The sequence below is a fragment of the Tachyglossus aculeatus genome, chromosome 2 (genome assembly GCF_015852505.1).
Source record: "Tachyglossus aculeatus isolate mTacAcu1 chromosome 2, mTacAcu1.pri, whole genome shotgun sequence".
In the NCBI taxonomy this organism is placed as follows: Eukaryota; Metazoa; Chordata; class Mammalia; order Monotremata; family Tachyglossidae; genus Tachyglossus; species Tachyglossus aculeatus.
In genome coordinates, this window is record NC_052067.1 from 134,204,052 (window position 1) to 134,224,212 (window position 20,161).

The window sequence follows — 20,161 nt, forward strand, 5'->3', positions numbered from 1 at the left end:
CAACAGAGGCACAGTGAAGTGAAATACCCCTAGTCATCTTATTAGTGCAATAGTGAGATTCAATCATTCTTTTAGGAGACTGTGGATTAAAGTTTGGAGGTATGCTAAGGGCCAAGATGACACTTATAAAGTAGGAGATTCAGGCAGCAACTCTCTGGGCCCACGACTATTCAGGGAGGGAATTTGGGGTCATTTCTCATTTCTTAGTCTTCCATTTCTTCATTAACATCACTACTTACTGAGCACCTACTGTTCTGTACTGAGTGTCTACTGTGTGCAAAGCACCGTCCAGGGTGCTTGAATCTGCTGAGTGCAGAACACTGTCTTGTCTTATGCCACCAAGCGCTTAGTACAGTGCTCTACACACAGTAAGCACTCAATAAATACGATTGAATGAACCTCTGACCCATAGTGACTCTATAGACACATCTCTCCCAGAATGTTCCTCTTCCATCTACAATCGTTCTGGTAGTGTATCCATAGGGTTTTCTGAGTAGAAATACGGAAGTGGTTTACCATTGTCTTCTTCCACATAATAAACTTGAGTCTCCGCCCTCGACTCTCTCCCATACCACTGCTGCCTAGCACAGGTAAGTTTTGACTTGTAGCAGATTGCCTTCTACTCATTACAGTCCTAGGAATGGAAGGGGTATGTCTCTCCCTCCTGTAGCCAAAACTGGTAACTGTGTGTAGTGCACTGGATTCAGCACCTCTTGTGTCTGCCAATATGTTCATTCATTCATTCTTTCAATCATATTTATTGAGTGCTTACTGTGTGCAGAGTACTGTACTAAGCACTTGGGAAGTACAAATTAGTAACATATAGAGATGGTCCCTACCCAACAGCGGCCTCACAGTCTAGAAGGGGGAGACAGACAACAAAACAAAACAAATTAACAAAATAAAATAGAGTAAATATGTACAAATAAAATAAATAGAGTAATAAATACGTACAAACATATATACATATATACAGGTGCTGTGGGGAGGGGAAGGAGGTAAGGCAGGGGGATGGGGAGGGGGAGGAGGGGGAGAGGAAGGATGGGGCTCAGTCTGGGAAGGCCTACTGGAGGAGGTGAGCTCTCAGTAGGGCTTTGAAGGGATAAAGAGAGCTAGCTTGGCGCATGTGCAGAAGGAGGGCTTTCCGGGCCAAGGGGATGATGTGGGCCGGGGGTCGATGGCCGGACAGGTGAGAATGAGGCACAGTGAGGATATTAGCGGCAGAGTTGTCTAGCAACTCTGTTATATTGTACTCCTCCAAGTGCTTAGTACAGGGTTGTCCATGCAGTAAGTACTCTACAAATGCCATAATGCTTATAATAAATGATAATAATAATAATTGTGATATCTGTTAAGTGCTCACTATGTGCCAGGCACTGTACTAAGCACTGGGGTATCCAAATACAAGAAAATTGGGTTGGACACAGTCCCTGTCTCACATGGGGCTTACAGTCTCAATCCCCATTTTACAGATGCGGTAACTGTGGCCAAGAGAAGTAAGTGACTTGCCCAAAGTCACTCAGCAGATAAGTGGCAGAGCCAAGATTAGACACATAATGTCCAGACTCCCAGGCCCATGCTCTATTCACTATGACATGCCGCTTCTCATACCGTTGATTGGTTGACACTGTGTGCCAAGCTCTGTACTGGTAGACACCGTGTGCATAGCAAAAGGAGTAAAATACAATGTGAGTTAGAGATGCAATGTTCAGGAGCAAAGGAGGGGGTTTCTCTGGAAGATTCAGCCTGGGCACAGGAGATCCAGGAGCAGAAGTGGGCAAATCACTGAACCACTGGGTTATTTGTGTCTTTGGCAGATGAGGAACTTACATCTGTCTCTGCTCACCCAGGTTCTCAGGAAGAAGCCTGCTCTGCTCTGCTGTTCTGCCATGTCATCTCTCAGCAACAACTCCTTCATTCAGCCCTCCGAATTCCACCTCATGTGCCTCCCTGGGACCCGGAGCCATCAGCTCGGGCTCTCTGTGATTCTGGCCCTGCTCTTAATCGTGGCCCTGGGAGCCAACACTTTGCTCCTGCTGACCGTCTGGCTGGAGGAGTCTCTGCACCAGCCCCTGTACTACCTCCTCAGCCTCCTCTCCCTCCTGGACCTCATTCTCTGTCTCACTGTCATCCCCAAGGTCTTGGCCATCTTCTGGTTGGGCTGGTGGTCCATCAGCTTTGCAGGCTGCTTCTTGCAGATGCTCATCATGAACAGCTTACTGCTCATGGAGTCCTCTACCTTCTTGGTCATGGCCTATGACCGCTACGTGGCTATCTGCCACCCACTGCGGTACCCATCCATCGTCACTGACCGTTTTGTGGCTAAGGCGGCCGTCTTCATCGTGGCTTGCAACTTCCTGCTCCTGGCTCCTGTCCCCATCCTCTCTGCCCGGCTACACTACTGCGGGAACACCACCATAAGGAACTGTATTTGTGCCAACCTTTCTGTGTCGAAACTGTCCTGTGGAAATATTACCCTCAACAAACTCTACCAGTTTGTGGTGGTTTGGACTCTGATGGGCTCGGACCTGGGCCTCATCACCCTCTCCTATGCCTTCATCCTGCGTGCCGTGCTGCGTCTGAAGGCCGAGGGGGCAGCGGCCAAGGCCTTGAGCACCTGCGGGTCCCATCTCATCCTCATCCTTTTCTTCAGCACCATCCTGCTGGTCCTGATCCTCACTAATGTGATCAAGAAGAGAGTCCATGCCAACATCCCTGTCCTCCTCAATGTCCTGCACCATGTCATCCCTGCTGCCCTGAACCCTATTGTCTACGGGTTGCGGACCAAGGAGATCAAGGAGGGGATCCACAGGGTCTTGAGGAAGGCTAGGGGCTGAGAGGGTAGAGAAGACACCCCTTAATAGCTGAGAGGCATAACATCTGGACAGATGGGTAGGGGGATATTCCAGCAGATCAAGCTCTGTCCCTGAGCCTGACATACCCTGTGGTCCTGGACGAGAAGCTCTCCCTCTCGGTGCCTAAGGTCTTACCATGTGGCTGTTCGTACATTAAGTACTTACTCTGTGTCAAAAACTGCTTGGACCTGGGATTGATTCAAGATAATATTAATCATAATTGTGCTATTCATTAAGTGCTTACTTTGTTCTAAGCAGTGTACTAAGCTCTGGGGAAGACACAAGGTGTCTTCAAGGGGCTCACAGTCTAAGTTGGAGGGAGAACAGGTATTGAACCCCCATTTTGCAGATGAGGGAACTGAGGCAAAGTGAAGTTAAGTGACTTACCCAAGATCACATAGCAGGTAAGTGGCAGAGCAGGAATTAGAACCTAGGTCCTGTGACCCTCAGGTCCAGGACTTTTCCACTAGACTTCTCTGCTTCAGAATAATCAGACCAGCAGACAGGACTCTCTGGGATGTCTAAGAGGAAGGAAGAGCGAGCCAGTATCATATCCCATTTTCCATATGAATGTATTGAGGCCCAGGGAGAGTAAGTGATTTGTCTGAGTTCAAGGAGCAGGCCAGTGGCAGAGCTAGATTAGAACTCAAGTCTTTTTTTTTACTAACATCCTCTCCTCCAATATTTAGGGAGCTTCTACTTAGTGCTTGTGGGTCTCTGGCCATCCCTAGATTGGGGGCTGCTAGAGGTGGCTCCCTGTGAACCTGTGTATTGTCCCCTTGATTAGATTGACTTTCCAAAACCAAACATGTATGTCCACACTGCTAGAAACATCACCAGGTATCCATTGAGGATGTGGAACATAACCATCTTGGTAAATGCTGAAAAGTTACCACAAAGTCACAGTTCAGAAGGGGAAACACAGGAGGAGGGAATGGAGGAGGGAAGAGAAGGAGCAGCTGGAATTGGAGGGGTAACAAGGAGAGGGGGTGGGAGTTTGTAATTTTTATCACAGGATATGAGTTTCCACAGACTGCTGCAACCTCTAGATGGGTCCCAGTTGTGTGGTGTAAATCCTTCAGTGACAGGTCTTCCCTCACTTCCTTTGACGTTCTTCCTGCATTCCTACACACACACCCATCTCCTCTCCCTCACCCACATACTCTCCTACATTCTCCTTCCCCAAGTGGCAGCCTGTCAGCGAACCCAGTGAAAAGTTCAGTTTTTGCCTAGTGTGACTCAGTGGAAAAGAGCCCGGGCTTTGAAATCAGAGGTCATGGGTTCAAATCCCGCTCCTCCAATTGTCAGCTGGGTGACTTTGGGCCAGTTACTTAACTTCTCTGTGCCTCAGTTACCTCATCTGTAAAATGGGGATTCAGACTGTGAGCCATCCGTGGGACAATCTGATCACCTTGTAATCTCCCCAGCGTTTAGAACAGTGCTTTGCACATAGTAAGCGCTTAATAAATGTCATTATTATTAGTATTATTATTATTAATCTATTTAAATGTCTTTCTTCCCCTGTAAACTGTATTACATGTACTGACTCAATCGTGTTGTACTTTTCCCATTGCTTAGTGTACACAGTAAACAGTCAATAAATACCAGTGATTGACTAAAGAGTGAGAGAATGAAGAAGGGCTTTGAAAAGGGTCTTAAGAAAGCTGGGATTTCAGCCCATGTCCTCTGACTCTCAGGCCCGTGATCTTTCTACTCGCAGCCAGTTGGGCATCATCCTTCTCTGCTGTTGAGCAAGAATCACGGTGAAACTTCTGGAGATGCTGTGTTTACTTCTGAGAAGTGCAATCCTTTTCCCGTGTGAATATCTGGGCAGGAATGTCATCAGGTCCAGTGTTGGGGAGATAGTGAGTGACAGGGTTCCTGCAACTCCCTCTATGCCTCCACTCCCATCTCCCCATCACCCAGAGGCTCCTACATTCACCAAGATGGGCACCACAGGGAGGCACCCAGAGGGCCAGGGGTATAGGCAGCAACAAGAGACCAGCATGCATCAGTGACCTTTTGTGGGGGAAAGGTCACCCTCCCCTTTAACTGTTAGAAGCAAGAGGAAGTATCAATCATTCATTCAATCATATTTATTGAGTTCTTACTGTGTGTGCAGAGCACTGTACTAAGCACATTATGAGAGTACAATACAAACAGAGTTGGTAGACACATTCCCTGCCTACAATAAGCTTACAGTCTAGAGGGGGAGAGAGGCATTAACAGACATAAATAAATTATGGATGTCGACATTAGTGCTCTGGGGCTGATTGGGGAGCCTTCCCAGGATGGACTAATGACTAGCAACTCATTAGAAGTTTTTTTTAAATTAAAAGTAGGTTGTAACCAGCACATTAGTTGCTAGTGGGGGAGTGGAAGCTTCCTTGTTCCTGGCATGTTTGTGTCCAGGGTGGTTTGGCTAATGAGGAAGAAGAAAACCGTCTAGCAGACAGAGCCAGCAATCAACCAATAGTATTAACTGAATGCCTATTGTTTTCAGAGCTCGGTACTCAAAATTGTATTAAACACTATACTACACTAAATACTATACTGAGCAATCCATCTAGTGAAATCCCAACTCATGGACCTAACAAGCTAATCCTCAAATGACCCCACTGTCCTGAAATGCAGATTATTATTAATTAATTATTATGATCAATTATTAATAATAATTATCAATGATAATAATTAAGTTACTATTATATGTCAAGTACTGTACTAAGTGCTTGGGTTCACACAGACTGATCAATTCAGACACATTCCCTACCCCATTTAGAGCTCCGAGTCTAAGGGGGAAGAAGAACAGGTTTTTAATTCCCATTTTACAGTTGAGGAAACTGAGGCAAGATCACATGGCAGGCAAGTGGTGGAGCCAGGATTAGAACCCTTGTCTCCTGACTCCCAGGCAGGCCTATGCTAGGTGAGGTTGGTTGGATGCGGGTGGGGGTGGGGAGAGCAGAGGAGTCCGTATGGGAAGCCATGACTCTAAGAAGGGTCACATTTTGGGAGAGGATTTGAGGTGAGGGTGTTGGAGATCACTAACTGCCAAAGACTTTGTCATCTCTGAGGCCCCCGGCTCCCCTCCTCTTGTTTTCCATCGGACCCACTCAAGCCAGGATAAGGGGTCAGCCAGCACATGTAGCTGATGTTTGCCCACAGCATCCACTGGGCAGTGTTCCTCAGCACCTGTGCCCAACTCCACCCCGTGAAACTCCAGAGCATTAGGGTCACGGATACAATGGTCCCCTGTCCCCAGGCGCCAGACTCTGGGGAGCAGCTGGAGTGGAGATAACTAGCTTCACCAAGCCCTGGTCCCGACCATATAAGCCACCCTAGCCTGGACTGGCTGGGCGTGGAACCCAGACAGACACCAGAGGGTACGGAGTCTGTCTCTGAACCAAGAATCCCAGGTCCACAGTTGAGGAAGGTGAGTCTGCTCTGGGCTGGGCTGGGGAGCGAGAGGGAGGTGGAGTTGGGTGGGGAGTTCAGAGCTGGGGGTTGGGACCACTAATCCAGGGTGGGCGTGGGGGAGGTCAGAGAGGAGCAAACCTGCCAGCCTCTTTTAGAGACAGAAACCAGATAAATGGGAGCTGTGAGCAAGAGGGACTGTCTGGCTGAGGAGACCTCTGGGGGATGCAAGTCAGGGTACACAGAGTCACACTCACCCACCAATGTCTAGAGATGACAAATGCACAGACGCAATAAATTTCTCTCTCACACACACACAAAGACACACATACCCACTCATAGGGTCCTACATATTCCCACACAATCTAACATAACAAACCCAAAAAACAGATTGCATCTGTTGTCCTTGGCTCTCTCCCCATCAAGAAAAAGAGAATCTCAAGCTCCCATCTCCTTTATCATCTTGGAGAGAGAGCAGGAGAGCTACTGGAGGAAGGACCAGGGCAGAAGTTGTGGATCCCAGCAGCTCAGGGCTGAGGTGGCCCCAAATCAATCTAGGTTTTGGTAAATAAGGAATTTAGTGTGTTGGAAAGGAGTAGTTTATGTCAGTATGTGATGAGGAGCTTAATGAAAACTCTGAGAATATCCTCATTAAAGCCCAGCTGGGGAGAGGCAGATCTGAGAATAGGAATTAGGGAGAGAGAGAGAGGGAGAGAAAGACATAGCTAGGCTGACAGAGCCAGGGAGAGAGAGAGAAGAAGAAAGAATAAAGGAAGAATTTCTGTGGTTAATGGAGGTTTCCAGAGATCCACCGACCTCTTACTCTATTCAGAAATATACCGAAGAAGGGACCACAGGAGTCCAGTGGTCATCTCATCCATCCCCCTGCCTTCAAACTATAATTCAGGTCTTTGGGGGAGTGGAGATCTCAGCTCTTCTTGAAGGTAACTAGGGAAGGGTCTTCTCCCTCTCTCTTCTCCACTCCATCTAGATAGAACTCATTGTCATCGTGAGAGTTCTGATTTTAGAAGGCTGATCTGGAAATATCTTAAAATTTCTAAACATTCCCAGAATACTAGGCAGACTCCCAGACTCCAAATCTCCATTTGAGATTATGGTAACTACAAGCAACTGGTTCTGGGATTTGGAGGTCTGGGACAGGTGACTGGACTCAGAGCATCCTTAGAGGAATGGGTGACACTAGCACTTTTTAACATTGAAGAGTCAGAGGTGGCATTGGGCCAGTACAGTCATGGATGCCAAAAAGAGCATCAGAATGGAGCATACCAGTTTGGGTTCTAATGACTCCATTTGATTCTTTTCAAGTCTTCTACAATCATTCAATTATTTATTAAGCATTCATTCATTCAATCTTATTTACTGAGCACTTACTGTGTTCAGAGCATTGTACTAAGAGCTTGGGTGAGTACAATACAACAGAGTGTGTAGACATTCCCTACTCGCATTGAGCTTACAGTCTGGAGGGGGACAATACCTAACTTTCTTCTCTACTATCCTAACATTCCTCTCTTTACACATTATGGAATTCTCACACTTCATTTATCCTTCTTGAAACTGTTGATACTTTCTGCATCCACAACTTTCATGTTTACAAATTCCATATGCTTGCCACCTTCTGAGGGACAACACTTTTGCTTGTTGTTTGAACCTCCTGTCCTCAAGCTTCAGTATAGAACCCTAGTCCGAGGGTGATGAGATTTACTGAACCAAAAGGTAATGGTTTGTGTAAACCCCATTCTTTTCAAACCATTACCTTTAGTGCAAAATTTAAATCTTTTCCTCTCTCAATTTGCATCTTTCCTGAGTAAAGGGACCCAATCTTTTCAATCTATTCTCCCTCCCCTGATGATCTGTATTAGCCCTTCTTTGTCTTTTCTCTGGTACTATTAAATCCTTTCCTAAGATGTGGTGGCTAGCACTGTGTGCTGTATTCCACATAGGAATCTCCCTTGGTTTCGGGGAAGACATCACTGTTCGTGAAGTTCACCAATGATCAGTCAATCTTATTTACTGATCACTTACTGTGTGCAGTGCTCTGTACTAAATGCTTGGGACCAGAAAATATGAGTGCATGTGTGGATGAAAAGATCAATATGAGACTCACAATCCTCGTCACTTTGTGCCCACAAAAAGTTGTGGTGTCATGTCTAATGTTTACAGTGCCTGGCACTGTTGCCTCCTGGTCTTACATTCTTTACATATCTTTACAAAATATTTCCTCCTTTCTTGATTGTGGTATGCATGATGATGTTGTCTTAGCAATTAATTACCAGTTTTCTGCTGGGACCCAGCACAGTCTAAGCCTTTGTTTTACCATATCCGTAACACATTTTCTCTTCCCTCTTCTTCCTCAGTTTCCTAATTTCAGCTCTCCATAGAGAAATTGTATGGGTATTGGCTTTCCTTTCAGGAATTGTTTGGGTCTGTGGGAACAATAAATCAAGACCCCAAGTTGTCTTAACTGAGCTGCGGTGGCTAGCTCAAACCTGCATGTAATTATTGATGGTGGTATTCGTTGAGCAGCTACTGGGTATGAAGCACTGTACTGAGGGCTTGAGAATAGTAGTACTAGAATCAGTATTTATTAGTGCTTACTGTGTTCAGAGTCCTACAGTAAGCACTGGGAAAGAATATAAAGGAGGAGATGAGAATCAGGAGGTTCACAATCTAAAGATAAAAATGGGGAGAGGGGATGGTGGCAGTCACATAAGAAGAGATGGATGAAACCCCTAAGATAACATACCAAAACAAATCTCAGAAGGACACTGTGGCTAGAGGAGAAGATTTTAGGAACCTCAAGAGGGTACAAGACACTCATACTCTTAACTGGGGATTATTATTATTGTTTAGTGCCATCGAGTCATTTCCGATTAATAGCAACTCCATGGATATAATGTCTCCAGAATGTCCTGTCCTCTGCCATAATCCACAACCTTTCTAATGATTCTTCAGTTATTGTTGTTATGGTCTCTATCTAGCAGCTGGTCTGCCGCTTCTGTGTTTTCCCTGGACTTTTCCTAGCATTAGTGTCTTCTCCAGAGAATTAGTCCTCCTGATTGCATGACCAAAATGTACTAATCTAAGTCGAGTCATTTGGTTTTCCAAAGACCACTTTGGTTTAATGTGCTCTAAAATCGGCAGACAAAAATTATTTACACAATTCATGAGTTGGAATTATTTTTCCCTAGAGTCATTTTCTTGTACTTCCTCAAAATGAAGTCACTTTTCTGTGGCTCACTCAGGGTTATGATGTCTCCAGTGGTTTATCTCACAACATTTGATCCTTAAAGAGTTGATAGCATCATCCGCTTCACCTCTAAGCTGTAAGTTATAATGGGCAGGAAAAACATCTAGCAACTCTGTTGTATTGTATTCTTCCAAGCACTTACTACCCTGCTCTGCACACAGTAAGTGCTAATTAAATATCATGGATTGATTTGTTAATGACAAAACTTCATTGAACATTTTCTTACCAGATTATTTATTAAAATGTTAAATAAAATCAGTCCTAGCACTGATTCCTACCCCTTCTAACTAACCTCCTTAGTTACTTCCTTCTTAACTTCTCTATCCCCAAATGAAACAACACACTGATCCCTACAATTCCCTTTCCATCTTTTAGGAAAGGAGCTTACCATGACTGAAATCCGACAGTCACACAGTTTTTAAAATCCTTCGGTGTGGAACCTTGTCAGAAGCCTTTTGAAAATCTGAAAATGTTCAGCCCATTGATTTCCCTCTATGCACTTACTTACAGACCCCTTCACAGAGTTCCATTAGATTAATGAGGCATGATTTTCCCTTACAGAAAGCATGAAGTCATTCCCTTTTGAGGAATTTACAAACTGGAAGGGAGACAGGGCTAAACAGCCTGCCGTTAACATAATGGCACAGCTACCCTCTTATTGATCCCAGACCAGGGGAGATCAGATAACTTTGGATAATTGATATCTACCGGCCACCTTCAAATCTCATTCATTGTACCCTTAATATGCACTGTCAAATTCATCCTCCCTCAGTCTTTCCTTAATTTTCCCCTCTTCTCTCTGGCCTCTTCTCAGTCTCAGGGTAGTGAACAAGAAAATATCCATAGAGCAGACAGAAAGAGCAACAAAAGGACCTGGAAAATCTACAACCTCAAAAATCGAGAAATATTTTCCAGATACAGACATATAAATAATACACATGGTCATCTTCCAGGAATGGTGAGATTGTTAACGTGTGTGCATTGTCTGGGGTTATGAGGGAAAGATATTCTTTAGAAATGGACTCAGAACTGAGCTGGGAAGGAAGGGAATAATTGTGATTTGTTATATATAAAGATAGAGGCTGTTACCTGCAGGGAAGGAAACTTTCTGCAAGGGAATGTTATGTAACGGAATGTTAAGCAAGACTCATGGGGGAAAGTAATGAGAATAAGATAATTTTGACTTTGGTAAGAACATTAGGGGTGAGACCAGCCAACCTATATTGGTCATGGGTCTGTGATTTTGTTCTGGGCAGCATGGAAGCATGTGTTTGATTCCCAAACCCAACCTATCCTCAAATTCACTGCCCCATTTCTGTACCCTACCCTAATTTCTAACTGCACCCCAGATCATCAGCATCAGCATCATGATCATCATTATATCTTCCCACCCAAACTCTCTCCTCCCCACAACTTTCGCATCAATACAGACATCTCTGTCTCATAATCCCCATAATTTTGGCATCAATCTCGATTCATCTCTCAAATTCAACCCACCTATTCAATCTGTCACTGAATCCTGTCATTTCTACTGTCACAGTATCTCTTGAATCTGTCCTTTCCTCTCCATCCAAACTGCTACCATGCTGATCCAAGCACTTGTTGCTTCAGCCTATTACACTAGCCTCTTTGCTGACCTCCTTGACTCCTGTCTCTCCCCACTTCCAGTCCATACTCCACTTTGCTGTCTGGATCAAACATATTCAGTCCATGTCTCCCTACAACTCAGAAACCTCCAGTGGTTGCCCATCCACTTCCACATCAGAGACTCCTTGCCCTCGGCTTTAAAGCACTCAATCAGCTCTTCCCCTTCCTTGCTTTTCTCAGTGATTTTCTACTACAAACCATTCCACACATTTGTAACATCAATCTACATACTATACTTTGATCTCAAACCTCCCACTATCAATCCTTCGCTCCCATCCCCCCTCAGGTCTGGAGCTCTCTCCTCCTTCATATCTGACAAACCACCACACTCCCCGTCTTCTTAGCCCTACTCAAATCATATCTCTTCCAAGAAGCTTTCCTGGACTGACTTTCCATTTTCTCATCCCATTCTTCCTCCCTTCTATGTCACAGTCACTTGGGTATGTACCCCTTAATCACATTGATATTCATCCCACCCTCAGAACTATAGCAGTTATGTTCATATCCTTATACTCTGCTGCTTTCCTTATATCTAATTTATGTTCATATCTGTGTCTCACACTAGATGGTGTGCTCCACACAGGCAGAGATCTTGTCTACTAATTCGGTTGTACTCCACTTCCCTAGCTGCTCAGTACAGTTCTATGCAAACAGTTAATGCTTAATAAATGGTTGAGTCAATGCTTCACTTAATGCTTGAGATGCAGTGTTGTTTAGTGGAAAGAGCCTGGGCTTGAGAGTCAGAGGTCCTGGGTTCTAATCCCGGCTCTGCCCATTGTCAGCTGTGTGACTTTGGGCAAGTCACTTAACTTCTCTGTGCCACAGTTACCTCATCTGTAAAATGGAGATTAAAACTATGAGCCCCACGTGGAACAACCTGATTACCTTGTATCTACCTCAGCGCTTAGAACAGTGCTTTGCACATAGTAAGCACTTAAAAAATACCATTAAAAATACATTTTATCAGTAATTTGAATGATGACAAAAATGATAATTATGTTAATAATAATAACAATAATAATAATAGCACTTATTAGGCACTAATTTAGTGCCAAAGAATTGTGCTAAACTCTTGGGTAGACATGAGATAATAGGATAGGACAGATTCTGTCCCACATGGGACCTTCAATTTCATGAAAGACGTTTACTCTTCCTTCTCCAATCACCCCAAATCTTGGCTTTTGTGGAGATCGGAAACATTCCTTTCACGAGAAGTGGGAGGAAAGGAGATTTGTTGTCTTCAGACCCGCACCTCTGGATAGCTCTCTGTCACTGCTCAGCCAAACTGTCACCCAGTCGGCAGGTCACCTGGGGTATGAGTGTAATGACACCTATCAATCAATTAATCACATTTATTGAGCACTTAACATGTACAGAACTAAGTGCTTGGGAGAGTACAATACAATAGAGTTGGCAGACATGTTTCCTACCCACCACAAGCTTACAGTCCGGAGGGGAAGACAACATGAATATAAATCAATAAATTATGTGTGCTGTAGTGCTGAGGGTGGGGTGAATAAAGGATGCAAATCCAAGTGCAAGGGTGATGCACAAGGGTGAAGGAAAAAAGGAAAAAAGGGCTTATCCAGGGAAGGCCACTTGGAGAAGTGCTCAGGGAAGGTGTTAGACTGGATGGCTCCAAACACAAGGTGGGCTCTACACAAAAGATCTTTGCACACAAATCCAGTGGGCTGCACCCCTACCCAATTGCCATCTTGTTGCATTGACATCATACCCAGTGGAAAAATGCATGCCAAGAACAAGAGTATGCAAGTAGCCCTGCACAACCTGCTAGCACTAGAATCGATTCCTTGGCTCAGATTCTTGGTCCTGATGCCTCGAAACCAAGGTTCTTCCATCATTCGCCATTCTCTAAGGGAGATGCCATCATCAACATCATCATAGATGCAGAGGAGGGGGGCTGCATCAACAGCATCATCTTTGTCATTCTCAACATCACCGCAATCATCAGTATCATCATCAGCATTGATGAAAGAGCTCTTAACTGCAAAGTGTGTTAATAGATGCTCACAACTTGTCACACCTGTATTCAGAGGTATGAAAGTGGCTGTGTCGATGAACTCATTTAATAATTTTTAAAATCCTCACTTTCCACACCTTCCCTGTTCACACCACTCCCTGTCGGGGTTATTGAAGCAATGTGCCTTTGCTTCTCCAGATTCCAGGATGACATGAGTGAGGCCAGCACAACCTGAGGGGTACAAGCATCTATAATAATTATAACCATCAATTGCCCCTGGAAAGATGCTCCTTCCCAATCACACCCAGTTCCGCCCCTCCTCCTTCCTCCTGCTGGGGGTGCCAGGCCTGGAAGCTGCACATATCTGGATTGGTTTTCCCATCTGTGCTGCTTACCTGATCTCACTCGTGGGGAACTGCACCATCCTGTATGTGATCAAGACCGAGCGGAGTCTCCACCAGCCCATGTTCTACTTCCTGGCCATGCTGGCCACCATCGACCTGGGCTTGTCCTTGGCCACCATCCCCAAGATGCTGGGCATCTTCTGGCTCGGCCTGCGAGAGATCAGCTTTGGGGGCTGCCTCACCCAGATGTTCTTCCTTCATGTCTGCACTAGCCTGGAGTCTGTGGTGCTCTCCATTATGGCCATTGATCACTTTGTTGCCATCTGTAACCCACTGAGGTACACCATGATCCTCAATAACAAAGTGGTGGCCATTTTAGGGGCGATGAGCACAGTCAGATCACTGGTCTTCATGACACCATTAATCTTTCTCATCCTCAGGCTGCCATTCTGTGGGAACCACATTATCCCACACACCTACTGTGAGCACATGGGCATTGCACAGTTGGCATGTGCTAGCATCAGAACCAACATTATCTATGGCCTTGTAGCTTTCTCCATGGGATTTTTTGACACCTCTGTGATAGGTTTCTCCTACATCCAGATTCTCCAGGCCGTCTTCCGCCTCCCATCTTGGAACACCCGATTCAAGGCTCTCAACACTTGTGGCTCCCACATCTGTGTCATTTTAGCCTTCTACATCCCAGCCTTTTTCTCCTTCCTCACCCACCGCTTTGGCCACCAGAAAATCCCTCTCTACATCCACATCCTTCTGGCCAACCTCTACGTGGTTGTCCCACCCGCCATTAACTCTGTTGTCTATGGGGTCAGGACCAGGCTGATCTTGGAGCCGGTGCTGAGAATGTTCCATGCAAAAGATTCCTGACCCCCAAGGGATGCCAACTGACCAGGCAATCAGTGGTATTTGGGGGAGTATTAAGGAAAGAAGACACATATTCCCAGCCCTCAAAAAGCTTACACACCAACTGGCGAGGCTCAAATATTTGCAACTAGAGTAGTCAGAATGAATCATTAAATGTACTAACACTGGGTATGAGTATGTTCATAAGTGCTTGAGGTAGATGATGGTTCATATAACTTGGGGTAATATAAAATTTCAAGCCAAGAGGATAGCATGAATGAAGGGGTGGAAGGAGGAAGGTTAGGACAATGGGCAGTGAGATGGCTGACTGGGAACAATGAAGAGAGTGTGTTGGGGAAGAGAGTGGGTAGTTAAAGTGGGAAGTGTTGGTGGAGTCTTGAAACCGATTATGAGGACTTTTATGAGGACTGGGGGTTTGATGCAGAGGGATAATGGAGTGTCATTGGAGGGTTTGGGGCAGAAGAGATGAAGGTCTAAAAAGATGATCCACCTAGCAACATGTAGCACAGATTGTGGTGGGGAGAGGATGGAAGCTGGGAGACTAGCTGGAAAGCTGATGCAATTTTCTAGCCAGGAGCTTGTACCAGAGTGGCAGCTGTTGTGGATAAGAAAAGGGCAAGTTAGGGAGATACTGTGTGGAAAAAAATTGCAGGATTTGGCAGTAAACTAAACATGAGAACTGAAAGACAACAAAGAATCAAGACTGACACTGAAGTTGTGGGCTTCTAGTACAGGGAGGATGGTGTTGACTCAAATGGAAAAGGTAGGAGGAGGAGGAGTGGGTTTAGGGAGAAAGATAATTAGTTCTGTTTTAGACCTATAGAGTTTGAGGGGTCAGCAAGTGGAGATATCCTAGAGGAAGAGAAGAAGTGGGCCAGATGAATACCAAATGAAAGAACAGAACTACAGAAATATATTTGGGAGTCATTCTTGTGGAGATGGCAGCTGAAGCCTTGTGAGAAGAGGAGCTCCCAAAGAGAGGGAGTATAGATTGAGAAGACTTGGGGATCCAGAACAGACCTTGAAGGGACACCTATGGTAAACGGTCAAGAGGCAGGGAAAAAAACAGAGCGGTCAGAAAGGTAGGCTGAAAGCTGGGTTATTATTGTGCCAGGAAAAATGAAGTCTGAGAGTGTTTCAAGGAGGAAGGAGTGTGCAACGATGTCAAAAGCAACTGAGAGGAGGACCAGGATGGAGTAAATTTTTTGGGCTTGACTATATAAGGAGGTCAATGGAAATCTCAGAAAGCCAGTTTCAGGAAGTGAAAGGATCAAAGGCCTATCTGCAATGACTCGAGAAGAGCAGCTGTGGGGCAGAAATTATGGCATTGAGTGTATCTGATCTATTTTTGGAATTTGGATAGGAATGGGAGGAAGGTGGTGGAACAATAATGGGAAGAGCTTGAGAGTTCAAGAGGACTTTTTTAGAATGGGGAAAACTGAAGCATGTCTGACGGCTGAAGGAAAGGAATCAACAGTAAGAAGCTGAAAGTGGCAACAAGGAAGGGGAGGAGACTAGGAAGGAGTGATTGTAAGATGTGAGGGGAAAGAGGATCAGAGGTACCAGTAAGAGGGATAGTCTTATAGAGCAGGTGAGAGATTTCCTCTTGAGAGACTGCTGAGAAGCAGGAGAAAGATGAGGGAGGAGGACTGTTGAAGGAGTGGTCAGAAGATTTGGGAACGTTCATGCCCATTGATTTCAATTGTACCAACAAAGCAGTTGGCCAAGCTATAAGTCGGGGGCAGTGATAACAGTGGATTAGGAGAAGTTAAAGCAAAGGATAAGGAGTAGAAGGAGAAAGAGGAAAAAGAGGAGTGAGAGGTGAAAAGGAGGAGTGAGAGGTGGAGGAAAAGTAATAAGTGGAGAAAGAGGTGGAGGATGAAGAGGAGGTGGAGGAGAAAGATGTGGTGGAGGAGGAAAAGAAGAAAGAGAAGGAAGAGGAGGAGGAAAAGAATGAGGAGGAGGAGGAGGAGGGGGAGGAGGAGGAGGTGGAGGAGGAGGAGGAGGGGAATGATGCTCTGTTGGTCTATTTGAGACCTTGAAGAAATCTCTTCCCTTTTCCTTCTCAATTTTCCCCTCTTCCAGGCTGTGAGCCCTTTATGGGCAGGGATTGTCTCTATTTGTTGCTGAATTGTACTTCCCAAGCACTTAGTAGAGTGCTCTGCATACAGTAAGCTCTCAATAAATACATTTGAATGGAATATCTACCCAAGTGCTTAATACAGTGTTTGGCATACAATAAGCATTATCAAACATTATATTTGATCATTAACAAATGATCAAAATCGTTATTGTTGTTTTCCCTTGGTCACACTCCCTCTCAAGAAGAACAATCCCAGCACAGGTAAGCCACCTCCCAGGGCTGCTCTCTGGTTCTCTCCCAAACTGCTGCTCTGGTGCCCCCAGATCTGGTGGCAATTCACAGAGGAAGGGATGGTGACTAGAGTCTTAGAAAGATATTTCAGGATGTGCCACCAGGTATATGAGGCAGGTCTTGTGGGGCCTGAGCCTTTCTACTGCCGGTGTTTGCTTCCATCCAGGCCTCCTAGGAGATCTGTTACCTCCTCTTCTGGACATTCATGCCCCGCTGGCACTGCCAGGGTCATGTTTAGCAGCACCAGCAGGGGCAGGGAGGAGGGTTGATGTCTGGGTACAGTGTCAAACTTCCCTGGGCCCCCTTCCCTGAGAAGGGCTGGGTAAATTGTTGCTTTGCTCCAGTGGAAACAGTGCTAGATGAGGAGGTGGAGAAAGATGAATAGAAGGAGTTGGAGAAGGAAGAAGAGGAATAAGAGAAGGAGAAGAAGGAAGAGGAGTACAGGGAAGAGCAGGCCTATCTGGAATTAGAAAGAACTCTAGGATACCTCAGCCCAGTTGGCTCTCCCCTCCCAGCACAGTCAGAGCACAGAGAAACCATGTAGGCTGCAGGGCTTCCCAGGCCTGTGTGATGGTGTGTTGTGTAATTGTGTGTTGTGTGATGGTGTGTGTGTTCTCTTCTCATTTACAGGGATACCAGCCATGGAATTAATTTGATAAAAACAAGTCCTGGATTATCCAGCATATCCTCATACTTAATAATATAAAGATGGTATTTGTTAAGCGCTTACTATGTGCCAGGCACTGTACTAAGTGCTGGAGTGGATACAAGCAAATCGAGTTGGACACAGTTCCTGTCCCATGCGGGGCTCACAGTTTCAATCCCCATTTTACAGATGAGGTAACCGAGGCCCAGAGAAGTAAAGTGACTTGCCCAAGGTCACACAGCAGACCAGGATTAGAACCTTTGCCTTCTGACTCCCAGGCCTGCACGGGGTGGCTTCAGTCCTGAATTATATGATTTTACTGATTAAGAAAGAGGAAGTGCCCCCAAGGAGCTGCCCAGCGAAAATGAGTCCTGCCTGAGAAGTGAAATGCTGGGAAGGACTGTGAGTTCCTCTAGACTGTGAGCTCATTGTGGGCAGGGATTGTCACTGTTTATTGTTGGATTGTTCTTTCCCAAGTGCTTAGTACAGTGCTCTGCACACAGTAAGCATTTAATAAATACGATTGAATAAATGAAGGACAGGGCAGGGCCCTCAGGAAATCCAGATTTCTGGGGTAGATACTGGAGAGTGGGAGCCCACTGGTGGTCCCCCAGAGCAGTCTGTCTCATTCGGGTGGTCTGGGGTGGGCTAAGTCCCCGGGCTATGATACTCTCATTCAATGACCTCACACATTCCCCACCACCCTCTTCCTTGTCAATATCCCAGAGCCCACTGCCCTGCCCATGTGGAACTCACGTCCTTTCTGTACCATTTTCTGCAGGGTTGTGGCCGGCACCTGCCTCCTGTTCTTCCTCTACAAAATGGACCAAGACTACCAGAAGCCCATATTCTTCTTGGCCATGCTGTCCTCCGAAGACCCGGTCCACTCCCACTCCACCCTGCCCTAGGTGCTCCCCATCTTCTGGGTCAGGGCACAGGCCATCAGCTTCTTGGCCTGCCTGCTGCAGGTGTTTGTTGCCTGCTCCTTAGACTGTGAGCCCCATGTGGGACAAGGCTGTGTCTAGTCTGATAAACTTGTATCTATCCCGGCACTTAGCAGAGTGCTTCACAAATAGTAAGTGCTTAACAAATATCATAAAAGCACTCCTTTACCACCATGATGTGAGAGGGATGCTGGTGGCTATGATGCTGGACTAATGGATAGAATATGGGCTTGTGCATCAGAAGGATCTGTGTTCTAATCCTGGCTCTGCCACTGGTCTGCTGTGTGACCTAACTTCTCCTCTCTGTGCCTCACTTACTGCATCTGTAAAATGGGGACTAAGACTGTGAGTCCCATGTGGAACAGGGACTGTGACCAACCTGATTAGCTTGTATCTACCCCAACAGGTAGAACAGTGCTTGATACATAGTGAGCACTTAACAAGTACTATCATTATTATTATTGCATGGAAATCTGTGACTTTCTGTGCTCTGGTCAGGGCTGACTCCTAGATCTGGGGGCTGGTGCTACTCAGGGGCATGGGTTTGGGAACATATAATTAAAGTGAAAGACTTGGTCCCTACCCTTGCGGGGCTTGCAATCTAAGGGAGTAGTCAGTTAGAGTAGACAGGTAGACATAGGTCTTACACATACACTGGGAAAGAAGGAAAACATAGATATAACTAGTAAGCTGCAATAGTAATTACCCACTGTGCACACAGCTCTGTATTAAGTGCTGGGAAAGAAGCATGTAGATGAAAGATAGACATAGTCCCTGACCCCTCAAGGGGCTCCCAATTAAGAGTAAGGTCGAGAAAGTGTTGGAGACAGACAACAAGATTCAATTGCGACATTTACTGAGTGCTTACAGCATTTATTAAGTGCTGTGCTAAGCACTATGATAGATACATGACAATTATATCGGACACAGTCTCTATCTCACAAGGAGCTCACAGACTAAGAAGGAGGGAGAGAGGCATTTGATCCCAATTTTACAAGAAACTGAGGCTGTAAGAACTCACATGCCTTTCCCAAGTTTACTCAGCAGGCAAGTGGCAGAGCCAAAAGTATCACCCAAATCTCCTGAATCCTGTTCCTGTGCTCTGTCCACGGGGTCACGTGGCTTCATAAGGAAAGACTAAAAATGTATGAGATAAGGCCCAGCAGGAGCAGCAGAGTTTCAGCCTCCTCTCAGCTTGGGCCAGCCATCACAGAAGTCATCTTTCCAATATTCTCAAAGTTGAGAATGCCTCCTTGAGCTGGAGCAGGGGCTGATGTGAGTCCTGGTAATATTCATTTATTCATTCATTCAATTGTATTTATTGAGCGCTTACTGTGTGCAAAGAATTGTACTAAATGCTTGGGAAGTACAATTTGACAACAGATAGAGGCAGTTCCTACCCAACAACGGGCTCACAGTCTAGAAGGGGGAGATACACAACAAAACAAAACAAGTAGACAAGTGTCAATACCATCAAAATAGATAAATAAAATTATAGCTATACACATCATTAATAAAATAAAGTAATAAATATGCACAAATACACACAAATGCTGTGGGGAGGGGAAGAGGATAGGGCAGAGGGAGGGAGAGGGGTGATGGGGAGGGGAGGAGGAGCTGAGGAAAAGGTGGGGAGCTCAGTCTGGGAGGGCCTCCTGGAGGAGGTGAGCTCTCAGTAGGGCTTTGAAGGGAGGAAGAGAGCTAGTTAGGTGGATGTGTGGAGGGAGGGCATTTCAGGCCAGAGGTGGGATGTGGGCCAGGGGTCGATGGTGGGACAAGAGAGAACAAGGCACAGTGAGAAGGCTGGCG

The 20,161-nt window shown here is 45.7% G+C and overlaps 2 protein-coding genes across 2 annotated transcripts; both read left to right on the forward strand.

Annotated features, from left to right (window-relative positions):
• The first annotated feature begins 1,889 nt into the window (after window positions 1–1,889).
• On the forward strand, window positions 1,890–4,873 carry LOC119942465 (olfactory receptor 56A4-like). The gene is made up of 3 exons (XM_038763300.1): window positions 1,890–2,825; window positions 3,643–3,695; window positions 4,690–4,873. Exons 1-3 carry the CDS (start codon window positions 1,890–1,892, stop codon window positions 4,871–4,873), a joined length of 1,173 nt encoding a protein of 390 aa, XP_038619228.1.
• Window positions 4,874–13,446: 8,573 nt separating this feature from the next.
• On the forward strand, window positions 13,447–14,391 carry LOC119942474 (olfactory receptor 52E5-like). The gene has a single exon (XM_038763312.1). It carries the CDS (start codon window positions 13,447–13,449, stop codon window positions 14,389–14,391), a length of 945 nt encoding a protein of 314 aa, XP_038619240.1.
• The last annotated feature ends 5,770 nt before the right edge of the window (window positions 14,392–20,161 follow it).

What these genes read in the sequence shown, in the direction of transcription:
- LOC119942465 (XM_038763300.1), top strand. Translation starts at nt 1,890, where the DNA reads ATGTCATCTCTCAGCAACAACTCCTTCATTCAGCCCTCCGAATTCCAC. An exon ending in TCCACAGGGTCTTGAGGAAG is followed by an intron (nt 2,826 to 3,642) that starts GCTAGGGGCTGA and finishes CCCCTTGATTAG; the next exon opens with ATTGACTTTCCAAAACCAAA. An exon ending in ACTGCTAGAAACATCACCAG is followed by an intron (nt 3,696 to 4,689) that starts GTATCCATTGAG and finishes ATATCTGGGCAG; the next exon opens with GAATGTCATCAGGTCCAGTG.
- LOC119942474 (XM_038763312.1), top strand. Translation starts at nt 13,447, where the DNA reads ATGCTCCTTCCCAATCACACCCAGTTCCGCCCCTCCTCCTTCCTCCTG.